Below are 26,278 nucleotides of genomic sequence, written 5' to 3' on the forward strand. Positions count from 1 at the left end.
CCACTCTGGCCCTGCTTCTTTCCGCTCAGGCCCCGGAGCTGCCTCTTTCCACTCCAGCCCCACCTTCCCATGCTGCCCAGAGGCCCTGGGAGACCGGGGGTGAGGCAGAATCGCCATGGCAAGCATCCCGCCCACCCCTGTCACTCAGTGCCTCTGTATGCAAATTAACCACCATCTTTGTTGAGTTAATTTGCATATCACTCCTAATTGGCTGGTGGCATAGTGGAGGTATGGGCAGTTTACATGTTTGTCTATTATTAGGTAAGATATTGTAGTAGACATCTCTCAAACTGTACTCAGCAGATACTCATAAAATTTTTAATTTAGAGTACTCTTTAAGGTGCTGGGTGGGATGTTGTCTGATTCATGAATCAATTAAAGACTATAGATCTTTTTAAAAATTCAATTAGCAGACTGAAACCCAAGGCTATTTTCCTTTCATAATTCCTTCCCCTATCACTCTGGCCTAATACAGAAAAAGAAATCATCATAGAATAGAGCAAGATCTACATTTTCCTAAAGTCTATATATGTCTCATACCCCCCAGTAGCCTAACTTGAGAAAAGGAGATAGATGTGCTATACAGCCCTCCAGCTATAGATCAGGGATGGAGATACATAGTTAGGGTTCAAGAAAATTTGATAAAAGAATGATTATTAGATTAGTAAGAATAATTATCCTGATGAAACTATTTGACTTGGACTTTAATAAAGAAGTTTAATGGCCCTAGCCAGTGTGGCTCATTTGGTTGAGCATCTGGTGCACCAAAATGTTGCCAGTTCGATTCTTGGTTAGGGGACATACCGAGGTTGTGGGCTTGATCCCCAGTATGCGTCGTGCAGGAAGCAGCCATTCAATGGTGTCTTTTATGTTGATGTTTCTGTCTCTTCCTCTCCTTCCCCTCTCTCTGAAGTATAATGGCATTCAGGCAGAAAGAGGCTAAAATACAGTCTGGCCTTATATTTTTTCACATCTTAGCATTTCTGAAGCAAAAGAAAGTATGATCTGATAATATGTCTAGCTAAGATGTCATTTAAATATAAAGGCAATTTAAAAAGACAGAAGAATTCAAGAAATATAGTAGCTATGGGCCGTTTAAAAAAAAATAAAACTACTTGAAAATAAAATCAATTCTCAGAGGAAAGATGGGGAAGGGTGGGTGGTGGCAGAGGTCAACCAAAGAATTTGTATGCAATAAGTACAACCAATGGACATAAAACTATGGGGAGGGAGGGGATATGGGGGAGGGAGGGAGGGGGGCAAAAAAAAAAAAAAAAAGAATTTGTATGCATATATGCATAACCAGAGACAGTAGGCCTGGGGTGGGGGGCAGGAGTGGGCTAGAAGAGGTCAAAGGGGGGTAAGGGGGTATATGTAATACTTTCAACAATAAAGATTCAATTAAAAAGTAAAATCCATCAAACCAAAAACATGAAGGGAAGAAGCTGCAGTATGACTAGTACAATACTGAATGCTAAGAGACATTATGAAATTGTAGTTCAGAGGGGAAGAAATATAAACTGAAATGTTATGCCAGCCAAATTTCCTTTAAGTATGCAAAAAATAACACTAATTTAACTTCTGGAAGAAGAAGCCTTGAATCCATTTATGTATGGACCTAAAATCAAACAACTGGAAATTATGCTTGCACTGTAACCTGTAAAAGTTATAAACTCTGACACGATAAAAAGAATAATCACAAAAAATTCAAGAGGAAGGAAGTATCATTTCCTCATCCTTAAGTTTGAAGCTTGTGGTTATAAAACAACATAAAGACACAAAGAAATCCATTTTAAAAATGAAAACTTTTTTCTTTTTCAGTATATTGAATGTTTTGGAAGTGATAGCTCCCTTCAAGCACTTTAACAAACTTAGAGAATTTGTTCAAATGAAGCTTCCTCCAGGCTTTCCTGTAAAACTAGGTAAGAGAAAAATTGCTTATAATTTCTGTGTCTATTACAAATATGGTATTGTTTACTAACATTTAGTAAAAATATGCTTTGAAGGAAAATGGAATTCTAAGTTTTGCTAAAATTTTTTTAAAAATATATATTTTATTGATATTTTACAGAGAGGAGAAAGGGGGAGAGATAGAGAGCTAGAAACATCAATGAGAGAGAAACATGGACCAACTGCCCCCTGCACACCCCCTACCAGGGATGTGTCTGCAACCTATGTACATGCCCTTGACCGGAATCGAACCTGGGACCTTTCAGTCCACAGACCGATGCTCTACCACTGAGCCAAACCGGTTTCGGCTGCTAAAAATTTTTAAAGTTTTTTTTTATTACATGCTTTGATAGTCATCCTTTGTCAAATATATAAAATGCCTGATGATAGTTCTTATTCTACTAGGTTTCCTTCTTCTCTTTTTATAAAAATATATATTTTTGTTGATTTAGAGAGGACAGGAGAGGGAGAGAGAGAGAGAGAGCTAGAGCTAGAAACATCAATGATGAGAGAGAATCATTGATCGGCTGCCACCTGCATGCCCCACACTGGGATTTGAGTCTGCAACCCGTTATGTACCTTGACTGGGAATTGAACTTTGACCTCCTGATTCATAGGTTGATGCTCAACCAATGAGTCATGCTGAGTGGGCTTAATTCTACTTTATTAAATTAAATGTATGGGATATGCAAAAGGTACCTCTTACAAGAGGGTGTGGGTGAACTTATGATGTACCTTGATAATGTGTTTAAAGTGAAATAGGAAGACTGAGTTTCTGAATGGGGAATGTTTCTGGAGTCACTATTTACAGATAAAGGAATAATCATTCTATTTTCAAATATTTATTTTTGGTAATCCTCACCCAAGGATATTTTTCCATTGATTATTCTTAGAATGGAAGGGAGGTGGAAGACAGAGAGAGAAACATCAATGTAGGAGAGACATTGATTGGTTGCTTCTAGCACATGCCCTCATCGGGCCAGGCATGGAGCCTGCAACTGAGTGAGGCACGTGCCCTTTACTGGAATCAAACCCAGAACCCTTCAGTCCACTGGCCAATGTTCTGTCCACTGAGCCCAACCGGCTAGGGTTATTTTCAAACTTAATTTTATCTTAATGTTCTTTAAGAACAGTAAAATCTCATTTATCTTCTTAACTACATCAGAAAACTGGGAACAAGAGACTTAGAAGTTTCTCTGGGAGTTTAGGCATTTGATTTAGCATTAATTTAAGGTTCAGGAGAAGTTTAACACCCTTCTCTACTGACTTTAGGCTTTGTTCAGGAGAGTCTTCAGTACCATCCATCAATTCAGACATTAAATGTTTAATCGGTGCTTGTTACTTGCCAGACGCTTTTCTAACGTGAGAGACAGTAAAAGTTCCTGCCCTCTAGGTGTTTACATTCTTGTGGGGGAGAAAAATAAACAAATAGTGAATATAACCTTGCTATAATTCCTCAGATCTATTTATCTTGCTTCATTCTGTATTACTGAAACCACTCTTTACTGTGCTTATTATTGATATTCATGTTATTATGTTAAATATAGTGGATACTTTTCTGTTGCTCTTTTAAAATCTCTCCAAGATTTAACTATTTTTGTGGAGTCCTTGTCCCAGTGAATGATAGTTTTTCTTCAAATTCCTCTGACTTCTTTTATAGCATTCTGTTTTGGTTTTCTGCTAGGTTTCTGGCTACTCCCCTTTTACTCTTGTAATGCTACTTTTCATGTTCTAAAACTTAAGCCAAAACATGTTACTACTCTGTTATCTCTGTCTCCCAACCAGAATGTAATCTTTGTAAATTTATCATGTTTTTCTCTTATATAAAGTTGCATATTCAATAACTAAAACTTTTTCTGAAAGATAGTAAATATTTAGGCTTTTTGGGCTATACATATAGTTTCTATCACAACTCCCTAACTTGTTGGAGAATGAAAACAGCCATAGAAAGTAAACGAATGGCATCCTATGTCCCCCAAAAATTTCATTGGCACTGAAGTTTGAGTTTCATGTAATTTTATCGGCACACAAGGATATTTTTTCCCATTGCTTTTTAGAGGTTAGCAAGGGAGAGAGACACCAATGTGAGAGAGATGCATTGATTGGTTGTCTCCCTCAGATGCCCCGACCAGGGTCTGGGATCTAACCTGTAACCCAGGTACCTGCCCTAGACTGGGAATTGAACCCACAACCTTTCAGTCTGTGGGCCAGCAAACACTAACCACTGAGGAACACTGGCTAGGGCTCATGTATTTTGTTTTAGAATCAAAATAAATTAGCTAAGAGTCTGAATTTTATATATATATATATATATATATATATATATATATATATATATATATATATAATATAAAACTATAATTGGAAGAAAATATGTCAGATTGCAAAGATTACAAATATAACTAACTGTCCCTTTGCCTGAAGGGGGTAAAAACAAGATTGGTGGGAAAAAAAAAAAAGATTGGTGGAATGTGGCATTATATGTAAGATTGGGAAGCAATTGAAACTTGAGTTTTTTTTATTCTTCTGTGTCTCTCTTCTGTTAGATATAAGGCGAACCCTCAAAGTCAGGGGTCCTGGTAAAACACAAAGCACACTCGGGAGCCAGGCAGCAAGGCAAATATCTATTCCTGCAGGAGGGTGCGCATTCACATGGTCTGGGAGCACAGGCACACTGGGTGGCAGTCTGCTCGGCTCTCATGCCTGGCACATGTCATCTGTTCCTCATTCGTGTTTGGAAGCACTTAGGCTTACTCTCTGGCGCGATTGGCTAATTTACAGGAAGGCGTAGACCTTTACTGTTTCAAAATGGCAGCCCCTCACGGGAGCCAAAATGGCAGCTGCCGAAACTCTTCTTTGACAGAAAAGATTGTTTGTTTATTCTCACATAACCAAAAACTAAATCCTTCCCTAAAACATCATACTCAGTAATAAACACATATTAGGTAGGATTGGACTGGTGCTTGAATGATGTTTCTTTTTTTAATTTAAGGAGTCTGGATATCTCTAATGGTATTTTTAGTCTTCTAGAGGCTCGGTGTATGAATTTGTGTATGGTTGGGATCCCTCTGCCTGGTCGGTGATTGGGGCTAATCAGGGCCATCTCGCCCAGTCCAGGGGTTGAGGAGGGACTGTGTGAGGGTGGCTGGCCAAGTGAGAGGGGGGGAGAGAAACCGCAGGAGGTTGGCTGTGGAAGTGCACTGACCACCAGTGGAAGCTCCTGCATTGAGCATCGGCCCCTTGGTGGTTAGAGCGCATCATAGCACCTGGTTGTAATGGTTGCTTAGGTTTTTTTATATATATGTAGATTAACATTTCATTTTACAGTATTATCATTGATTGTTCTCTCTAGATATACCTGTGTTTCCTACGATCACAGCCACTGTGACTTTTCAGGAGTTTCGATATGATGAGTTTGATGGCTCCATCTTTACTATACCTGACGATTACAAGGAAGACCCGAGCCGTTTTCCTGATCTCTAATGACACGAGCATGACTCCATCTCACCAAGGAAAGCAAGAGTGTGCAGAGACCCCACAGGGAGGCGAAGGAGGAGGGACAGACTCTTTCAGTGAAGAAAAGGGAATTTCGTGGAACTGACACATCAGTGATATGACATAATGAAATGGGCCTCTAATAAGTTTCCTGATGTGCCATTTTCAGTCTTTTTAAATATATACATATTATAGTGTAATAGTTTGACACCTTAATGACCCTAAGTACTTCTTATGTAAAACAGCTATGAGTGCTGTGATTTGTTTTTAAAAATTTTTACACTTCTTGTTGAAATATATATGCATATATATCTATATCTATATATATAGTTATATCTAAAACACTCCTGGACCAGTAACATAAATTAAATGTCTTAAGAGATATGAAGCCCTTTACAGTTGTCATCTTATATTCAAGGTGGCATTTATAAATATTCCTTCCAACTTTGTTTTCATAAAATGTAAACTATGTAACTTTATGTATAGTTCAGTAATTTGAATGTTTGTTCAATATGATGAACTAGAAAGGAATGCAGTTTTCTGTAGATGAATGAACCAAATGGTAACCATTAAACAATTGCATTTATATGTTGCAATACATTTCAGAAGGAGCATTCACTCTGCAGGGAATAAGGTACCTCCTTTAGCACCTTAGTGCAATTCATTGTGGTGCTATTTGTTTTTACCTGAATTCTTTCTTCAATGGTAAATGTTTGTTACTAATCTTCCTTTCAGAGAACCTCTATTTTTTTTCTAACTTGAGTTTTAAAGCCTTTTTTTGTGTTCATAATAGGATATGACTAGCATGCTTAAGTATAGTCCTCTTCCAAATCTCAGCACTTTAAAAGTATTCCAAAATTTTAAACTTGCTTCCTAATAACTGCACATCATTCTGATTATTTTGTTTGTTTTTCGTGTTCATGTCAGTTTTAAACAACTCACATTTTGGACTCCCTACATATTTAATGCTTTCAAAGTAAGGTAAAAACATTTTATATGCTAACAGAATATATTTGTTATAAGTTAAATTCCAAAAATGTACACAAGATGATAATTCCTACTGTTTATTTTTTTAAGTCACAAGAAAATATTTATTGGTTTTAATTATCTTCAAAGTGTTAAAAAAATCATGCATTACTCATTTTCACACTTAAAATTTTTCATGTTTATTCCAAGATGGTTTTATGGTCCAAGAATGAAAATAAATTAGGGAGAATAAGGTATAACAGACATAATATGTTATGTTGTATTTAAGAAATTAGCTAAAGAAATGCTTTTTAAATGTATCCTGATAAATGTGTGAGAATGCGTCTGTCAGGTTTTTTTAGAGTGACCAGTAATTTAAACATTTTCAAGAATTTTAAATAATTTGAATGAGTTTAAAAACCTTTATTGAAAAGATGATTATTTACAAATCCAAAGCATCAATCATAAGAAAAATTTTATAATAAACATCTTTAAAGCTGCATCTTTCATGCTGATAACATAATTGAATATGTTGACATTTTATTAAATACATTTTATAATAAAGAAAAATAATGATAGTTAAAAATTCAAAGGCCAATTACTACCCGATGTGGGTCTGTTGAATTTTGTGGAGAGTTGAAACCCAGACTAGGTTTATTAAATACAAGTTGATCCCAATTATTTTGGGAATCCTTATAGATCAAGTGACTTAGAAACTGAATTACCTTGTCAGTAATTTGTGATGTTTGAGACACTGAATGGTAGTTATCACTGTTGCTTTTAGGCTCCCTTTCTCTTTGGGAATGTTATATTTTCAGGACTATACTATAGATTTTTCACAAGTACCGACAATTTAGTCAGGGGAAAAACATGGAAAATTGCAACTTGGAACTTATCAATTTCCTAAAAGCTGTGAATATTTTGCTGGGGTACACTGGAGGTAGGAAGACTACTGAAAACTTTTGCACTTGGATTTTGTTTTTAACTCAACTCTTTTCTTTCATAAAGGTTAGTAGAAAGAGATGATCCATTCCAAATGTCTTTTATTTGGTCATAAATAATAAGCAAATGTCAGTATCTTATAATGGTGAAAACAAGGAGTTATTAATGCAAATAAACTTTTCACATTAAACTTTTCAAAATGTGCCTTTTAATCCAGTTAATGAAGCTGTATTCTGTGTTTCAAGTAACTAAATCAAAACACCATATATTTTAATTAATCTCACATGAAAATCTAGATTTTGTAGTGTAGGTCCATAGAATTCTGTGTCTTCTATTTGTGATTGAAGAAAATTAAGACTTGGGGGCCTAAGAAATGGTCACCTTAAATAGCTATTTTGAAGAGCTCAGTATTTCTGCCCTCCAGTGTAGTATCAAAAGAAGGTATGATTCTTGTCTTAAAGAATATAATTTCTGAGAACTTGCTTCATAGAGAATTGACAGATTTCATAAAAAGGAAGCATAAAGCAGATGCTCTGATTATTGTGAAGCTAGGAACATATGATGGTCTGGAAATTAACACATTTCAGAGAAGCTAATAGCAGACAGAAGCTGAAAACAGTTTTGTTTCTGCTTTGAATTGGTATTGAACCCCACTCACACTATTAGAGTTTTTATACTGTTATTCATATATATTGATAGTTTATAATCCACACCTTACAGGAGGGTAGTGAATAATGATCTTTAGTGATCCCTTCTTATTTTTCACTATGTCTACAGAATTGATCCTGCTTCAAGGGGACAAAAAAGATCTGGACTAAATGTTTCCATATTGATATAAGGATTGCTTCCTTTTGCTCATTTATGTTCCTTTTATTTGCAAACTAGAGGCCCGGTGCATGAAATTTGTGCATGGATAGGGTCCCTTGGCATTGCCAGTGATTAGGGCCTATCTTGACCTTCCCACTGCTGCCCCCTGGTGGTCAGTGTACGTCATAGTGAGCGATCAAACTTCTGATCTGACAATTTGCACATTATTAGGCTTTTATATATATATATTTTTATATAGATAGAATGAGTAAAAAAGTTGCAGAACACTAGATGAATTTGAACACTAGGTAGTTCTGCTTTATTTATTTATTTTTTAAGTCCTGCCTTTAAAATTGAGTGAGAGAATTTTTGATTAGCATGGAACACAATATGCTTCTGCTGTTAACTCCAGCAAGAGGTATCTTACCAATGTTTTCTAAAATTAAGAAAACACATCCTTACCAAAATTTTTGTATTTGGAAACTAAAATTTCAGACAACTGACAGAGAAACTTGCCCCAAAGAAAAAAGGACAGAGGATATTACACTATTTGTGAAATGCAAAATTAAAGCCCATCGGTTATGTACTACAAATTAGCAAAAACTACTTTTTTTTGCAAAGCATTTTATGTCAGAAATCTGGAGTAGTATCTTAGATTGTCATCTAAACGTCATCTCAATTATTTTTGCATTTTTGATCTTTACAGAACTACCTAATAATGAATTTTTAAAATTATAATCTTTCAGTATAATACTTTTATTCATAATGGCACCTATGATACAGTTACAATTTCGCTTTTGCCACAGCGCCTGCAAATACCTAAGCTAAATCTAAGGATATTAAAGAAAGGTACTTGGCAACCACTTCTGAATTTGATCGATTTGCAGATTAAAAAAAACTTGCCTAAAGTAAAAAACGTCTAATAAAAACAACATACAGGGTAAACTAAAAACTAAAAAAAAAAAAAACCCACAGAAAAAATTACTTGTACCTCCCGTAGCATTCTTGGTCACTAAAGGCTGACAATGGCTGGGTGGGATGCTTTCATGAAAATGGGTGGTGTAGCAGTTTTGGAGAGCAGAAGCGAAGCAGAAATTTTGTAATTTTCCTGCTGGCACCTTTGGGATGAGGTAGAAGCCAGGCCTGTAGTTACTTTACCTTCTCCTTCAGCTTATGGGCCAGATATGTGTTTAGCTTCATGATACAGAATCCTGGCTTCTGCCGTGCCACCCAGTTCAGATGCAATGATACCCGAGTTTTAGCCCATCCTTACTGGTTCCAGCTTGTGCTTGGGGTTCTAATTTAATCTTCCCTCTAATTATCCATCTTCCCTTCTCAACTGCCCGCAGGCTTCAACGTCAGGCTTCGTACAAAGCCCATAACCAGATTTGAAACTGGTTAACCAGCTCCCAAAATTAAGGTCAAATCTCTGTAACAAATCTTTTGGTTCTTAGAATGCTGACTGGTAAAAAAAAAACCAAAACAAAACAAAAAAAAACAAAGAAAAAAAAAAGTTAAATCTATACGTCTTCTAAAACAATATTCAAATATGAAAATTTTAACATTTTACTTTTGTGACTGTTAACCTTCAATTTCTTATGTCCAAAGCATCATACTTTATTATTATTATTTTTTGAAATATATATTTTATTGATTTTTGTACAGAGTGGAAGGGAGATAGAGAGTTCGAAACATCAATGAGAGAGTCATCGATCTGCTGCCTCTTGCACACCCCCTACTGGGGATATGCCCGCAACCAAGGTACATGCCCTTGACTGGAATTGAACCCGGAGCCCTTCAGTCCCCAAGCCGACGCTCTATCCATTGAGCCAAACCGGTCCCGGCCAAAGCATCATACTTTAGCTAACTAGGTTTTTTTTTTTTTTTTGTTTTTTTTTTAAGGCATGAGTGACCATGCACTGGAGAAATAACCTTTACAAAGTGACATTTTGGAAAGAATGAGAACATGTCACTTCCCAATTTTTTTTTTTTGTATAAGAGAACATTTATTTGGTAAATTACAGGAAAATTTCTAGAAGTGGGCTTAGGAAACAAGTTTATGGAGGTAAAGAAAAGCCCATGGAACTTGGTAAAAAGTGTGGGGCAGAGAAGAGGAAGGAGATGGGAAAGGCATGGGCGTGCTCCCAGGAAGGAGAGCATCTTTCCCAGTTATGTTTGTAAGGACATTATTTAAAAAAACGTTTGGCCTGGCTGGTGGGATTCATTGGTTGAACATTGACTTATGAACCAGGAGATCAAGGTTCAATTCCCAGTAGGGGCACATGCCCGGGTTGTGGTCTCGATTCCCAGTTAAGGGTATGCAGGAGGAAGCTGACCAATGATTATCATTGATATTCCTGTCTTTCCCGCTCTGAAATGAATAAAAATATATAAAATACGTTCATTATTCTGTGAATTCTGTAATAAGTATATATATATTTTAAAAGTAGTAAGTGTACTCTTAAGAATATTCCCACAGTTGAAGAATTTAGTATGGTTCACATGTATTTTGCTAAAGAAATGCCTCCTGCACACTCTGTACTGGTTATGTGCCCTCAACCAAGGCACATGCCCTTGACTGGAATCGAACCTGGGATCCTTGAATCAGCAGGCCAGTGCTCTATCCACCAAGCGAAACCGGTTAGGGTGAAAATTAAAAAAAAAAAAAAAAAAAAAAAAAAAAAAATATATATATATATATATATATATTTTATTGCTTTCAGAGAGGGAGGATAGAAACATCAATGATGAGAATCATTGATTGGCTGCCTTCTGCATGCACCCTACTGGAGATGGAGCCTGCAATCGAGCATGTGCCCTTGATCAGGATCGAACCCCACAGGCAGATGCTTTATCCACTGAGCCAAACCCGCTAGGGCTCCTAAAAGAATTTCTAAATTAATTTCACATACAGTGAAAATGGCAACAAAATTAAAACTGAGTAAAATAGGCAAATAAATCCACAACTCCAGAATTAGTCTCATTTAGAAAGGACCTATGCTAATAAAGCCTTCGGAATAGACATTCTGGATGCTCTTGAAAGTCCCAGTAGCATTTCCGTAACATCCATATTTAACCAAAGTAAACACAACTGAAATACTGATTGCATGGCCCTGAGGCACTTAACCTAGAACTCGACTGAAGAGAGTGGGTCTTGTTTGCTAGAGGAAAAGTTGGCTTGTACATACATTTTCTTTGATACCCACACCAGAACTTGACTGAGTTGTAAGATGCAGCTAGAAGTACAATTAGTTTGTACTGTTCTAGTACAAGCCATTTGTTCTTTCCCTAAGTGTTTAACATTTATTGACCCAGGCAACACAAGCCTGCAGCTCCCCCAATTATCAACTACATTGTAAACCAGGTATCAATCTCATATCACAATTAGGAAATGCAAAGTAAAAGATACAGGTCTTCCCAGTTGTAAATGAAACCAAAACTCATGACTAGACTCATATATCTCTCATTCACTCCTGAAGAATTTAAGCAAATAAATAGGACAAACATTTTTTCTAACAAAACCACTTTTATTTTTTAATTACTACTAAATACAGAACAAAACTCAAGTGTGGAGGCAGTCAGTATTCACTTGATTATCTGTGTTAAAAGGCTTGTGTCCCTGTGCAACCCTATCATTGTGCATAAAAGGTTCACTGAAAAATAACCTAGGTACAACCGGGTTCCCTTCACTGCATTTCACATTAGTGGCACTATTTTATAGCCAAAGTTAAGTATATTTGTATTCAGAGATTACAAGTGAGGAAATAGACTAATACTAGGTTTAACCAGGTGCAACTGCCAATATTTTACCGTTTTCATTTATAAAAATGGCAATCATAAGGTTCAACCATTGCCTACTAAGAAAGTTTTTGTAGGTTTAAATGTCACTTGTGTTCAACTGTTTTAAAATGACTATTTAGGGCCATTACCAGAACTTCTTAACTATAGACAAAATTCCTTTTGATAAAATCTTTAAAAAGTTACTTACTATAAACTGTAAAAAGAATGCTGCTTTTCTATATGGCATTTCAATTTTAAAAGTTAAAAAAATTATCAGACCTGGATTAAGAGCTATACTTCCAAGTCTCATTTCTCCCTTAATCCCAGCCACTCTAACACTACTCATTTCATAAATGAATAAATATATTTAGTATTGTACAGTAGATACATACCATTGAGTTGCTATACTATTCCAGCAAAGGCAAATATTTCATTGAAAATATAAATTTAGTAGATACAGGAGGGACCATTTATCATAGTTTTACTCAACCCAAACCCTACACCCAAAATAAGAAATTTACACTAAGAAATAGACTGTTTTAGATAGAAATTAAAGCAACTTTAACAATTCTGATGGTAACTAATCGCTACAGTGATAGGATTGTATAGTAAATATGTGGATTGTAGGAGAAAGTACTTGATTTGTAAAATGAATGAGGTAAATGTCATACATTCAACAGCTTGTAAATAAATACAAATACGGTTTTACAGGAACATGAACATAGGTTTAAGGGTTTTATTATCAAAGTCTTGTAAAACAATTTCAGAAACTGTACATCAACATGGCACAGACTGTAGCCTACTTTTGTTTTTACTGCACAAAAGTGAAGCTGGAAACTCCTGTAACTAAGAAAACAGTTGCCTAAACTACTCTGCATTTAACATGGAATCACTGTGGGCATAAGATTACTACTGCAGTAACAATAACACAAATTTGTTTTTATACAACTTGAGATAAAATAAAAAGTACATTATCAAGTACATTTGTCTCACTTTAAAAGCATATGGTCAATTTAAAATGCACTACCCCTTTTTCCAACACTTAAGATTAAAACAAATTAAAGTGAAAAATTGAAAATTAGGACGAGATAACTGTTTTACAGATGGACTCAGGATAGGCAGTTAGCATTCAATGATACAGGTGTGGAATAAATTATTTCAGGGGAAAAAATTCCCAAACACCTTATGAAAAAGTATACAACTCTACTTCAAAATATGCTATTTACTTACTGCCAAAGACAGTTTCATTTGAAATCTTGTTTCTGTAATTAAAGCCTAAGCAGCCATCAAAAAAGGTTAGTGCATATATAACCTTTCCAAGTTAAACAAAAGCCACAAAATTTCAGCCACAAGGCTTAGAGGATTATCTAATTCAAATGCTTATTTCCAGATGTATCTATAAGAATGTTAATTTGTCATGTGAACAAACAAGACCATTAAGTAGATCCATCATGTTGGAAGATTTTAATGACAATGAGGATACTCCTGCCACAATTAACATGCAATCAGTGCATTCTCTACATGGCTCTATTACGGCAATGAATCAAATTCTAGAAATTCTATGTGAACTTACTTAATAAAGGAGATTATACAACATAAACAATCCATGCCTGCTGTAGATGCATGCAGCCTTTCACTTCTGTTATGAAGCAGTGCCAGAATAGTCAAGCTGCTTGGTTTCTCAATCAGATTTCACCACGTCAAGAATTGGTTACCCACACAGCATTTTCCAAAAACTTTTGGATGTAAGTAATATCAATATCAGGAGCTTTATAACCATTTATAGCTCAGAGCTGTATACATCTAAGGTTTGAGATGAACAAATACAGCATGAAGAAATCACACAAAGGAATGACACTGATGCATGTATACAGGTGGATTCTCATGGAGGCCATATTCAGTCACTCATATCCATGTCTTCTTCATGATGATCATCACCATTCACTTTGGATTCTCTCAGGGGATCACCAGTTCCCTTTTCCACAGAACATTCTTTTGTTTTGGGGGAAACTGGTTCTGCTGGTTTCTTCTCTTCTTTTTTCTCTTTCTCGCTGTCATACCCCTGTTCCTCTTCATCATAATCCCGTGTAACCTGCTTTGCCAAGGAGAATAATAAAAGTAAATGTCTTCACAGAAAAATCAATTCTTGTAAGAACTAGTACCACCTAAAATATCAAAATAAATTAGTTTTGTAAACATACTTTTACATCTTTATCACTCTCAGACTTTCTTTCCCGGTCCTTTTCTTTATCTTTACTTTTCTTCTTCTTGCTTGTTGATCGTTCTCGTTCATCTCTGCCTCTTTCTTTTTCTTTATCTTTCTTCTTCTCCTTTTTATGCCTAGGATAACAGGAAAATGTTCTCAAAGAAAAAAAAGATGCTTTAAGGGATATGCTTAATAATTTTTACCCATAAGCATAGCAGTAAGTTTTAACTTGTTTAGATGCTAAGCTTGACCCAAGTTCACATGATATAAAGAGGATACAGGGCCCTGGCCTGGTAGCTCAGTTGGTTAGAGCATTGTCCTGATACACCACTAAGGTTGCAGGTTTGATCTCTCGTCAGGGTACAACAGGCGTGGGGAAACTTTTTTCTGCCAAGTGTCATTTGAATTTTTATATCAATTCCTGGGCCATACAAAATTATCAACTTAAAAAATTAGCCTGCTGTATTTGGTCAAACATTTAATTAACTCACCCCTAATGCCTTGGCAGGGCCAGACCAGAATTTAGTGTGCCCCGCCATCTGGACGTTTCCCACCCCTGGACATACAAGAAGCAACTGTGAATACATAAATAAGTGGAATAACAAATTGATGTTTTTCTTTATTAAATTAATTAAAAAAAAAAAAAAAAAAAAAAAAAAAGACTAGCCCAGCCAGTGTGGCTCAATGGTTGAGTGTCAAATTATGAATCAGGAGAGGTCAAGGTTCAATTCCCGGTCAGGGGTAGGCTCAATCCTCAGTGTGCGGTGTGCAGGAGGCAGCTAATCAATGATTCTCTCACATCACTGATGTTTCTCTCTCTCCCCCCTTCTTATCTATAATCAATAAAAATATATTTTAAAAAAATATAGAAAATATCCATTTTCAAAACACTGGACACAAGCCATGCTCAGCAACAGAAGAAAACTAATTTGGTTACAGGCATAAAATGTTCAATCTTTATTGTAACTGTCTAAAGTCATGAAAGAAAAAAGCACAGTCATAAGCATTTTATGGAAAGTGAAGTTCTGAAAGTTGAAAGAGGACACCTAAATCATTTAGCATTCCTACCTCCTAGGGGACGGTGAGCGAGACGGTTTTCTTTTCGGAGACCTGGGCTTTTTAGGAGATCTTGTGCCACTCCTGCTTCGTCGACGTCGTCTCTCTCTAGGACCACAAATGTACAAACTACACTTTAAAATACAGACACATCATAGCAGATATGTCTTGATGGACATTTTCAAATATAGATTTGAGCTCAAGAATCAAATGAGTAATAATAAATCACAATTCTTTTCCAAACTATATGCCTTTCCTTTAATGTTCTCAAGAAAACCCTAATTTCCAGCAATTCTTAAAAAAAAAAAAAAAAATCACATTATCATAACATCAGGTTTGTTAAACTCAAGGAGATTAACTATCAGTTTTTGATTCATGTATCAGTGTCCAGAAGAGGTATAGGATCATACGTTATAATAAAAACATTACTTTTAAATTCACTGGGTAAAATTTAGAGAACTAGAGTTAATGTTAACATGGGAGCAAATTGATTCCCTATACTCCGGCAAACCATAGCCCCCAACTGATTTGAGCAGTCATTGTTTAAGAAATACAGCCTTTTCCCTCTCTTTAAAACAGCGTGTAGAACCTTTTTCCTACCAATGGCCATTTGGATATTTGCAACATCATTTGTGGGCCATACAAAATCATCAACTTAAAGATTAGCCTGCTGTTGCACACGGTTGAGCACCGTCTTTGCACTAAAAGGTTGCTGGTTTGATTCCCAGTCAGAGCACATGCACAAGTTGCAGGCTCAATCCCTGGTTTGGGGGGAGTGGTTGCAGGAGGCAGCCAATCAATGTTCTGCTCTCACAGTTTTTCTCTCTCACTGTCCCTTCCTTGCTCTTGGTAAGATGTTCCCCACTTCTGGTTTAAAGTGTGGCTTAAAAAAAAATCCTGCTGGTTACTATTCTCAAAAGTTATTAGGACTTGTGAGATTACAATTTAGGCACAAAATAAAAGTAAAACCCCATAATTTCAGTTGTCTAGAATCTATAAAAGCTTTAGAAAAACAAAACAAAACTCAACCAAACAAAATATTACCTTTACAGCCCTCTGTGGCACATACCCCTCCCCTTCTCCCTTAGAGTCCTCAAAACATTACACACAACTTTTCTTTCATCAAATATTAAGGCGATCCAATAATTAAGCAGTGTAAAGTGCTTATAAATAAGTACTTAAATAAAGGAATAGGCAAAAACAAGAAAAGAAAAAAAAAGCCTCTAGTTAGCAAGATAAGAAAAAATACATGCTGCACACCCCATCTTTCCCTAAGACCTAGATTGGCATTTTCTTAAATACTTACAACTGGTTTTAAATAGTTGGCTTTCCGTATCTGCAGGTTTTACATCCAAAGATGCCAGAGGGCGAACTGTATGCATTATTCTAATCTAAGGCATTTAATAAAGGGTGTCCTCTCCCCCCAATTGTATACACATATTTTGAATAATTATAAAGGCAGTGTTTATAAAATTTTCAAAATTGAGGTATCAGCTGTTAAACTGTACATACATCTTTTGGGAATACCCTGTATAAGGGACTTGAACTTCTTGGATTTTGGTTCCTGCAAGGGGTCCTGGTATATTTACCTTTTCTGAAAATACTCCTCCCGCTGAGAAGAAACCCCTTTAGGTATCACACCCCAACCATTAATTAAAGGTTTGTCTATTTGTCTTTAAAGGTTTATCTATTCTGGACACTTCTTGTCCGTGGAATCCTACAATTTATAGTTCTTTGTGACTGACTTCTTGATGAGTCTCATCCATATGGTAACATGTATCAGTACTTTATTCCTTTTCATTGCTGGATAGTTCATTGTATAGATATACCATTTTGTTCTCACGTTAGTTAATGAACATTTGGATGGACTTTTTAGTTATTATGAGTAATAATACTGCTATGAAAATTAGTGTACCAAGTTTTGAGTGTAATATTTTCACTTCCTTTGGGTATATCCTTAGAAGTGAAAATACTGTGTCAAAATTTTTTAAGGAATTACCAACTGTTTCCCAAAGCATTTGCACCATTTTATATTCATGCCAGCAACACACAAGAGTCCCAGGTTCTCCACATACTTGTCAACACTAGTTACCATCTTTTTATTTTTTATTTTTATTTTTTATAATCATCATCTTAGTGTCTGTGGTTTTGATTTGCATTTCCCTGATAGACTAATGTATATCTTTTTATGTTTATCAGACTCTTGCATATATTCTTTGGAGAAAAGTCAATTCAGAGTCTTTGGCCATTTTTTAATTGGGTTGTCTTTCTACAATGGAATTGTAATAATTTTTTACAAATTTTAGTTACAAGTCCCTTTTCAAATATATTATTAGTTACTTTCTAGCACTCTGGTTGTCTTTAAGTTCTTGATAGTATTCTTTGAAACACAAAAGTTTTTAATTTTGATGATATCCAAAATTTACATTTATCTTTTGTTATTTATACTTCTGATGTCTTATCTAGAAAACCATTGCCAAATTTAAGGTCATGAAGACTTACTTCTGCTTTTCTTTTTTTCTAAGAGATTTTTTAGTTTTAGATTTTACATTTAGGTCATGCATCCATTTTGAATTAATTTTTGCATATAGAGTGACCCTCCTAGCATTTAATAATCAATATAAGAAAATAACCACTATGCAAAATGTGTAAACAAGATTGGAAAGAAAACAGAGTTACTAAGTACGGCCAGTCCTTACTACTGTGTTTCCCTGAAAATAAGACATCCTCTGAAAATAAGACCTAGCGCATGGAAAAATAAGACATCCCCTGAAAATAAGATCTAGCGCATCTTTGGGAGCAAAAACTAATATAAGAGACTGTCTTATTTTCGGGGAAACAGGGTAGTTTCATATAAACACCAAAGTTTAAATACCAGTGCAAAAAACATTCCTGTGGAGTAAAGTTAGCAACATATTAATTTTCACACTATGGCAGAATTACAAGTCTAAGAATGATACGAATTTGAACTTGACTGCTTGTTATTATTTTATCAACGAAACCCTATATATAGGAGAAAAAACTCTTTGACTATTAACGTGGACATTTAAAGAATGACTATGTAGTAAAAATAAATTTAATGTAATTCAAATCAGGATACAAAATGCATGTAGCAAATATAAAAATGACCTCTGTTGAACTCCATATTATGTCAAATACACACTACACCAGCTGTCGCCAACTGGTGGTCCATGGGCCACTGATGGTCCACGCTGTCCTAAAGGCTGGCCAACGCTGTTCTACACCAAGCATGTCAAACTCTTCTAAACCATAAATAGTAAGTAAAAAGAACTTGCCCATCCCTATATGTACTAGAAAACATGCAATGTTCACAATCTATTCATATACTTGCAAACAATTTTAAGAAATGCCAGGAGTTTATAATGCCTTACCTGCTTGCACTTCTGGACCGTCTGGCTGTGCTGTAACTTTTTGGTGGTGTTTTGGAACGTTTCTTTTCTTTGTCTTCTTTCTTTTTGTCTCTAATAAATGAACATAATTTATGAATGCATTAGTAAGTTTCAGAGAGTAAAAACTTATATAATGCATCAAATAAACACAAAAGCAGTGAGATCTAATCCCATTTTTAAATATGAACATTATTTTGATACTGTATGTAGAAATATAATTTGAATGGTATTACTTGTGATTAAACATTTTTAAGAAAAAATGGTGGGGGAAGTTTTCTGTCACTATTTCTTTCAGTATGCTTTCGATATCATGCTCTCTCTCATCTCCTGGGACCCTCATAATTCTGATGTTGGTTCACTTGAAGTAATCCCAGAGGTTTATTACACTAGCTTCAACTTTCTGGATTCTCTTGCCTTCTTGCTTCTGCGGAGGAGTGTCTTGTCTCTTTATGTTCCAAATCTTTGACTTGATTCTTGCGATCTTCCATTCTGTTTTAGGGACTCTGTATAATATTTTTTATTTCAGACAACATATTCTTTATTTCTTGTTGACTCCTTATGATTTCTAGTTAATCCCTTTTCATATCCTAATAGGTCTTACCGATTTAAAAAAATATATTTTATTGATTTTTTACAGAGAGGAAGGGAGAGCGCGAGCGAGCTAGAAACGTCGATGAGAGCAAAACATCGACCAGCTGCCTCTTGCATACCCCCTACCGGGGATGTGCCCGTAACCAATATACATGCCCTTTTCTGGAATCGAACTTGGGACCTTTAAGTCCACAGACCGACGCTCTACCACTACCACTGAGCCAAACCAGCTTCGGCTCTTATGGATCTTTTCTAGGAAATTCTTGAAAAACCTTATAAGTGTGGTTTTGAACTCTATATCCAGTTGCTTTTTGTCCTCCATTTCTTTCTTTGTGATCTGTTTCCTTGTCTTGGCATATTCGCAGCTTCCGAGTTGGTAGCCTTAAAAGTCTCCGTGCTCTGCTTGGATGGGGCAGAGTTTCAGGGCCTACAGCCTTGGCTTCTGTCAGCCACGTCAGCTTTCGTCTCCTTCCCACCAGGGCAATCTCACGGCACAGCCAAAGGTCCCTTCTCTGTGCAAAATGCGCGCGCCTCCTGGGGTTCTGCCTTTACTCACTCCCCCGAGTTCCCGCCTTACAGCCCAGTCTCCCTCTGTATGAGCCTGGGTCCCCGGGGTCTGGCCCAGAACTGAGGTTCAGTGCTGTCGGATCTGGGGTTCAGCACAATCTGGAGCTTTTATCTCCTTCCCGCTAGGGAATGCCAGCCAGGCACTCAGCCTCCCCCTTCTCTCCGGCTCTGTCCACTCTGTGCCCGCAGTGTGTCTCCGTACCTTAGGCTTTTACAGCTCCTCTGATTTTCCTCCTGGTTTTCTCTTTCCTTCTTGTTGTAGAATTTCCAGTCAGTCAACTTTCCTGTTGCTCTGGGCAATTTCCATTTTATATTTTAGTTGTATTTTATTGAAATTGTTATGTGCAGCTGTGGTTAGGTGTTTACCTGTGCAGCCATCTTGGATCCTCTTTCGGGACTCCATTAATACATATTTTTAAGTGTCAATGATGAGATATGTAAACATGAATTAAAGTATGGTTGTCTGTCATAAACTCTTTGGCATACCACAAAGAATGGCTAGTAGCACTACATCCTGAGTGGTGGTTGAATGGATAGGAGGAAATAAAGGTGGTAGGACAGTTAAAAATTTCTACTACACAAAAATCTTACCTAGATATTCAGGTATAAATAGAAATCAGAAGTTTACAAAGGAAACAAGAGAAACAAATGCTAGTCTCAACAAACTTTAGTTTCTCCCACTTCTATTGCTATTTCCCAATACCATCACTTTTGTAATTAAGTAGCACAGTATTTGGGCCTTGGGAACTCTTAATGTTTGTCTTCTAACCCAATGTCAACAGTCTACTATACCTGTTTTTGGATGTGCTCCTTGACCTTCTCCCTCTCTCTCTGGAATGAGATCTTCTCCGTCTGGGACTTTTGGATCGTCGCCTACTCCTTGACTTAGAATGTGACCGCCTTCTAGATCTGCTTCTTGACCGCCTAAAGAAAGCCAATACACTATATAATAAACATTTTTATTACCTTAGAAATATGAATACTGTTTGTTCAACCTGTCAAACTAGTCCATGTCCATTGAAACTACAACAGCAAAGTTAAAAATACTGCTAGCACATGAAAAAAAAAAAAAAAATCTGAATGACTTGTATTGCCTTCCTCCTACCCCTGAATGTTTTTGAGTTTTGAAGTAGCAATCACCTATTTTAGCCCATACCGTTTCTCCATTTATACATGTGTGAACACTTATTTACACACTCTGCTAATAGGATTGGTTACTTAGACACAGTTTAACCAGTAGCTGCAAGGTGAAGAGTCAGTAAATTAAGAAGGATATGGCACACAGAACTTATCTTTGTACAACTGAATACTAAAAGCAATCTATCTAACCTGTGTCTGGAAGATGAAGGAGTCCTCCTCCTCCTAGAGCGTGATCTTGACCTTGAGTGCCTTCGTTTTTCTTCTTTTTTATCTGGATTTAAAAGAAAAAAAATCTGGATTTTAAAACCATCAAATAGATTAATCCCATTCAGGAATTAATAAAGTAATCCCATTTAGGGATTGTGTAAGAATTTATTTTAATTTTTAGCATTTACATTAAATCCTGAAATGTTACAAGTAATCATTTTACAATCAAAATGTTGAAGCTTATTGAAGTGACACAAATTATGTAGTGTTTTGATAGATCCAAATTAGAATTCTGATTTTCGGCTAGTAAAATTAATAATTTCATTTTTTAGACTCAGGAGCCTGTCCAGTGTCCATAAAATAATCTATGAAAAGAGTTATCTTTTAAACCCTTTATTCTTTAAAGGTTTATAAACAAGAAGTCCCCTTTTCCACTCCTAGGTATTACTTTCCCAAATTTAACTACATTTCACTGAGATTAATACATTATTCCTTTGGTCCATGAGAAAACATTCTAACCACTGAGAAAACAGGCATGGTTGCACAATCTGTCTCTCCTCTTCCTCACCAATGTTTAATTGTGTAAATAGAGGAATGATTTGTCCAATTTCCTAGTTTTTAAATAACAGGTAACAAAAGAAATAAAGCCATTACACTGATGAACAATCATCTCAGTGAGAATGAGTCCTCTTTCACACTCAAGAGTCTTTTATTATTAGAATCCAAATTATTGTAATGCCATTATTAATTTAAAAAACATTGGAAAAAAGATCATACAGAAACCACTTTTAGTCATTTTGGTTATACGTTTTCGTTTTCACTAAACACAATTACAGCATGGTGTTCTAGCTTTGGAATCAACGATCCAGTTGTGCACTGAAAATTAAAGCTCCTATTTGACATGTCACCTTGGGATAATATTTTGTTAAATGAGGTAACACACATAAAGCACTTAGCATTAATTCATCCAATATTGTACTTATTTTCCAAATCCCATACCTACTAAAACATCTTCCTACTAAGAAATAACAGTGAAAAATAAAACAATACTTAATGGGGGGAACCAAAGATCAAAACATAGGACAACAGTAGGATAACCATTCATTCCATCTCAAAAAGATAATCTGCAAAAAAAAATAAGGTCTGCTTTTCTTTAAACAAATGGCATCATCAGAAGCATCATCTCTTGGTCAAATAAAAGACTAAAATCAATTGGGCTATTGCCACATAACAACCATAAATGATAAAGGACAATCCCAAACTATAAATTAAAAATAAAACCAAACAAAAACCAGATCAATTATTAGATAATCCTAGGCTCTACTAACATTTTGGAATGGATCATCCAAAGCAGGGTATGCTGAAGGATGTTTAGCAGTACCCCTGCCCCTCTGCCCACAGGATACATTTGGTACCAACACAATAACTAAGTGTCTCTAAATATTTCCAAGTTTGTCTGAGTGTCAACTACAATTCCTGCCCCGCCCCCTAATGAAATCACTCTACTAAATGATCTTTTATCAGAATTGAAAAAATTAAAAAATGACTAGAGTATTAAGTAAAAAAAATATTCAAACTAATGCACGAATCATATTTGCAAACCATCATGTAGTTTAGTATTCAACAAAAGTGCGTGAACATATTTTACCTGGTTCTATGGCAGCAGATATTAGGGACTGTGCTTCTCGTACTCTTTTCATGGCTTCCTCTATTTCTTTACTAGAGGTATCTGATTTTAGACTTGGTGAAACAAGACCAGCAGCTACATGATTCAATCTGAAACAGAACCAAAAATCAAATATTTTAAAATGCACAATAGCATTTCAAATAAACATGTTTCATGTAACATTTTAGTAAGCCATTCCTTGGGAAGAAAGGGGAGGATTACATTTCTTTTTTTTTTTTTTTTTTTTGTAAAACTATACATAGTATAAGTACCATTCTGAATATATTTTTTTAAATATATTTTATTGATTTTTTTATAGAGAGGAAGAGAGAGGGACAGAGAGTTAGAAACGTCGATGAGAGAATAATTGATCAGCTGCCTTTTGCACACCCCCTACTGGGGATGTGCCCGCAACCAAAGTTCATGCCCTTGACTGGAATCAAACCTGGGACCTTTCAGTCCCCAGGCCAAGGCTCTATCCACTGAGCCAGATTGGTTTCGACAATAATATACTAAACCCTTTTGAATATTTAAATGCCACCTGAATTTTAAAGACTCAGGATATCTGAAATAAGAAAAATGCCTACTTAATTCTGCTGAGCAAACATTCATCAAATTTCCATACACATTTTAAGAAATGCTAGTACTGGAAATATGCTAATGTTAAAGATTTTTGAATAATGAAACTTTTCTTCATATGACCTAAAAACTTTCTACGTTTTAATTCTATTGGGGAAGAGCATTTTAAGTTTGTGGAAGAAATGGGGCAGAGGCTGATGGCATACCAAAGTTACTCATGAAATTCCGGATCAGAAAGGCTAAAGATATACGTAGGGGTGTCGAACTCAATCAGAGAAGGGGCCAAAATCTAAAATCCAGCCTAAATCGCGGGCCGAATGGTTTACTGAACAATCATAAACTGTCATTGTGATGGAAACGCAGAGGAGTGCAGTGATGACAGCGCGATGCGGGCCACATTGCAAGGCCTGGCGGGACGGATTTGGCCCGCGGGCCTTGTGTTTGACACATGTGCTTTAAGGGTTTATATATGTGAGAAAAAAATTAGAGACAAAATTTAGGACAATAGTCATTTGTGGGGAGATAGGGAAATGTAAATAAAAATGGATGGGTATGCAAGGAATTTCAACTTTATTGATATTTCATTTTACAAGCTGGGTGAGACATGTACCCACCACTTGGATTTTTTTCTCATCGTTTTTAAGGGGGGAAAAAAAAAGAAAAAAAAAAAGAAAGAAAAAGCCCACAAACTAATACATCAAAGTAATCCTGTCTTCCCTTTTCCCATACTCTTCCACTTATTGATAGTAACTTCCACCAAGGAGAAAAATCATTCAATTCAAACTTAACATTCTAACAAATTACCAATGAAAGTAACCATGACTTTGTTACATGTATACCAAGTAGGAAATAGAAAAATGACAGCATAAAGAGAACTTTTCAAAGCACCTAAAAGATGCTGGCCATGCCTAAACCGGTTTGGCTCAGAGGATAGAGGGTTGGCCTGTGGACTGAAAGGTCCCGGGTTCGTTTCCGGTCAAGGGCATGTACCTTGGTTGTGGGCACATCCTCAGTAGGGGGTGTGCAGGAGGCAGCTGATCAATGTTTCTAACTCTCTGTCCCTCTCTGTAAAAAAAAAAAAAAAAAAAAAAAAAAAAAAAAAAAAAAATCAATAAAAATATATTTAAAAAATATATTAAAAAGAAAAAAAAAAAAGATGCTGGCCATTATTATGGTGATATATGCCAGTCCTTGGTTCTAGGATTGTGATTCCCTCATTTCTGTCTCCAACCCTATTCATCCCCTAGCACTTAACACTAAGACAAAATCAAAATCCTCTTATAAATGGACTCACACTGGATTTTTCTTCGTTTCTAGAAAACTGAATTACATATTACATGCCTTGAGAGAACTTTCTTTTTTAGCTTATAAAAAAATAACTGTTGTCTAGACATTCAAATACTATATGCATATCATCAATGGAAACACAGAAAAAAAATCCTTACTTGGGATCAACAGTACTCATAAGCTTCAGCAGCTGATCTGCAGCAAGAGACTAAAAACAAAACAAAATATAACAGTGAGAATATGTAAAGCAATAACGATTTCCTTTTATTTTTTCAGGATGTTGAAATGTCCTAGGAGACCCTGGCAAACCTACGAAAAATACATACCAGGCACATCAATGACTAACAAAATTACAATGCCAGGCAAATGTGACAGTAGGTTTTCTAGCAGAAAATGAAACAAAAAAACAGATGACATTAGTGACTATAGTATTGATTGGATACTCAAGAGTGCTTTATTCAAGTTAAATATACTATACTAGAGGCCTGGTCACAGAATTTGTTCACTGGGGGTGGAGTTGGGTGGGTGGGGCGGGAGTGTCCCCTCAGCCTGGCCTGCACCCTTTCATAATCCTGGAGCCCTCAGAGGATGTCTGACTGACATGGAGGTGGGAGAGGCTCTCGCCACCGCTGCTGCACTTGCCAGCCACTTCTGGCTGAGTGGCGCTCCCCTTGTGGGAGCACACTTGACCACCAGGGGGCAGATCCTATGTTAACCATCTGTCCCCTAGTGGTTAATGCATGTCATAGCGACCAGTCATTCCACTGCTGGATCACCCAGTTCTCCCAAGGGGTCCCAGATTGCGAGAGGGCACAAGCCAGGTTAAGGAACCCCACTGGTGCACTATGGCAACCAAGGATGGACACTAGAGATTGGCCAGCTAGGGAGGGACAGGTCAGGGCATAATAAAAGAGTAATATGCTAAGTATCCGGTTGTCCAGCTGGTCCTTCAACCAATTAAAGTTTAATATGCTAATGACATGCTAAGGCTGCTCAACCGCTTGTTATAATGTGCACTGACCACCTGTAGGTTAGCTTGTTGCTGGGGGTCCAGCTGATTGGGACTGAGACAGGCCGGACATGCTCTGGAGCTCTCCCACGGCCCCTGCCGGGTGGCCAACCTCCCACATCCTCCTTGGGTCTGGCCTGCGCCCTCTCACAATCTGGGACTCTTTGGGGGATGCTGGGAGAGCCGGTTTTGGCCCAATCCCACAGGCCAGGCCGAGGGCACTCTATTGGTGCATGAATTCGTGCACCTGGCCTCTAGGGAAGATTATGTTACTCTTGTTTTTATAGAACAACTAGAGGCCCAGTGTACAAAATTCATGCACCAATAGGTTCCCTAGCAGCTGCCAGCCAGGGCTTTCCTCTCTTCCCCTGGCCAGCCCCATTCCCTGGTTGAACTCGGAAGAACTCAGGTCGAAGGGACAATTTGCATACTACACTTTTATTATACAGGATTACCTTCTGCTTATTTAAGACTTTATGAGGGAAAGTAATGCTTAAAAGAAACATGTAAAACACAACTCAAAGTACTTGGCCAATATAATAAATCAAAATATTTCCACAAAGGATGTCCAAAAAATTTCAAATCACAAGGAGAAAACAACTTCCAACTGAGCAAATGAC

At 36.6% G+C, this 26,278-nt stretch overlaps 2 protein-coding genes across 26 annotated transcripts in view; one reads left to right on the forward strand and one right to left on the reverse strand.

The window, feature by feature from the left end:
* The window catches only part of ANKRD13C (ankyrin repeat domain 13C), a 55,885-nt gene extending 48,332 nt beyond the window's left edge, over positions 1–7,553 (forward strand). For 6 of the 7 annotated variants that reach the window (XM_036446937.2, XM_036446939.2, XM_036446941.2 and 3 more), the window contains 2 exons: positions 1,822–1,922; positions 5,303–7,553. In XM_036446937.2, the coding sequence (XP_036302830.1) occupies positions 1,822–1,922; positions 5,303–5,433 (232 nt within the window). In that variant the 3' untranslated portion in view covers positions 5,434–7,553. The remainder of the gene's footprint in view (positions 1–1,821; positions 1,923–5,302) is intronic. The other variant, XM_036446942.2, reaches the window with a different exon arrangement.
* Positions 7,554–12,662: 5,109 nt separating this feature from the next.
* SRSF11 (serine and arginine rich splicing factor 11) overlaps positions 12,663–26,278 on the reverse strand; it is a 36,992-nt gene continuing 23,376 nt past the window's right edge. For 5 of the 19 annotated variants that reach the window (XM_036446952.2, XM_045584476.1, XM_045584477.1 and 2 more), the window contains 8 exons: positions 24,808–24,857; positions 22,766–22,893; positions 21,100–21,181; positions 20,563–20,694; positions 18,595–18,684; positions 15,215–15,310; positions 14,142–14,280; positions 12,663–14,035 (listed from right to left, as the gene is read on the reverse strand). In XM_036446952.2, coding sequence (XP_036302845.1) covers positions 13,838–14,035; positions 14,142–14,280; positions 15,215–15,310; positions 18,595–18,684; positions 20,563–20,694; positions 21,100–21,181; positions 22,766–22,893; positions 24,808–24,857 — 915 coding nt within the window. In that variant the 3' untranslated portion in view covers positions 12,663–13,837. Of the gene's footprint in view, positions 14,036–14,141; positions 14,321–15,214; positions 15,337–18,594; positions 18,685–20,562; positions 20,695–21,099; positions 21,182–22,765; positions 22,894–24,807; positions 24,858–26,278 lie in introns of those variants that run through there. The other 14 variants (XM_045584471.1, XM_045584470.1, XM_045584469.1 and 11 more) reach the window with 11 other exon arrangements.

The sequence above is a fragment of the Pipistrellus kuhlii genome, unplaced genomic scaffold (assembly GCF_014108245.1).
Source record: "Pipistrellus kuhlii isolate mPipKuh1 unplaced genomic scaffold, mPipKuh1.p scaffold_m20_p_2, whole genome shotgun sequence".
Lineage (NCBI taxonomy): Eukaryota > Metazoa > Chordata > Mammalia > Chiroptera > Vespertilionidae > Pipistrellus > Pipistrellus kuhlii.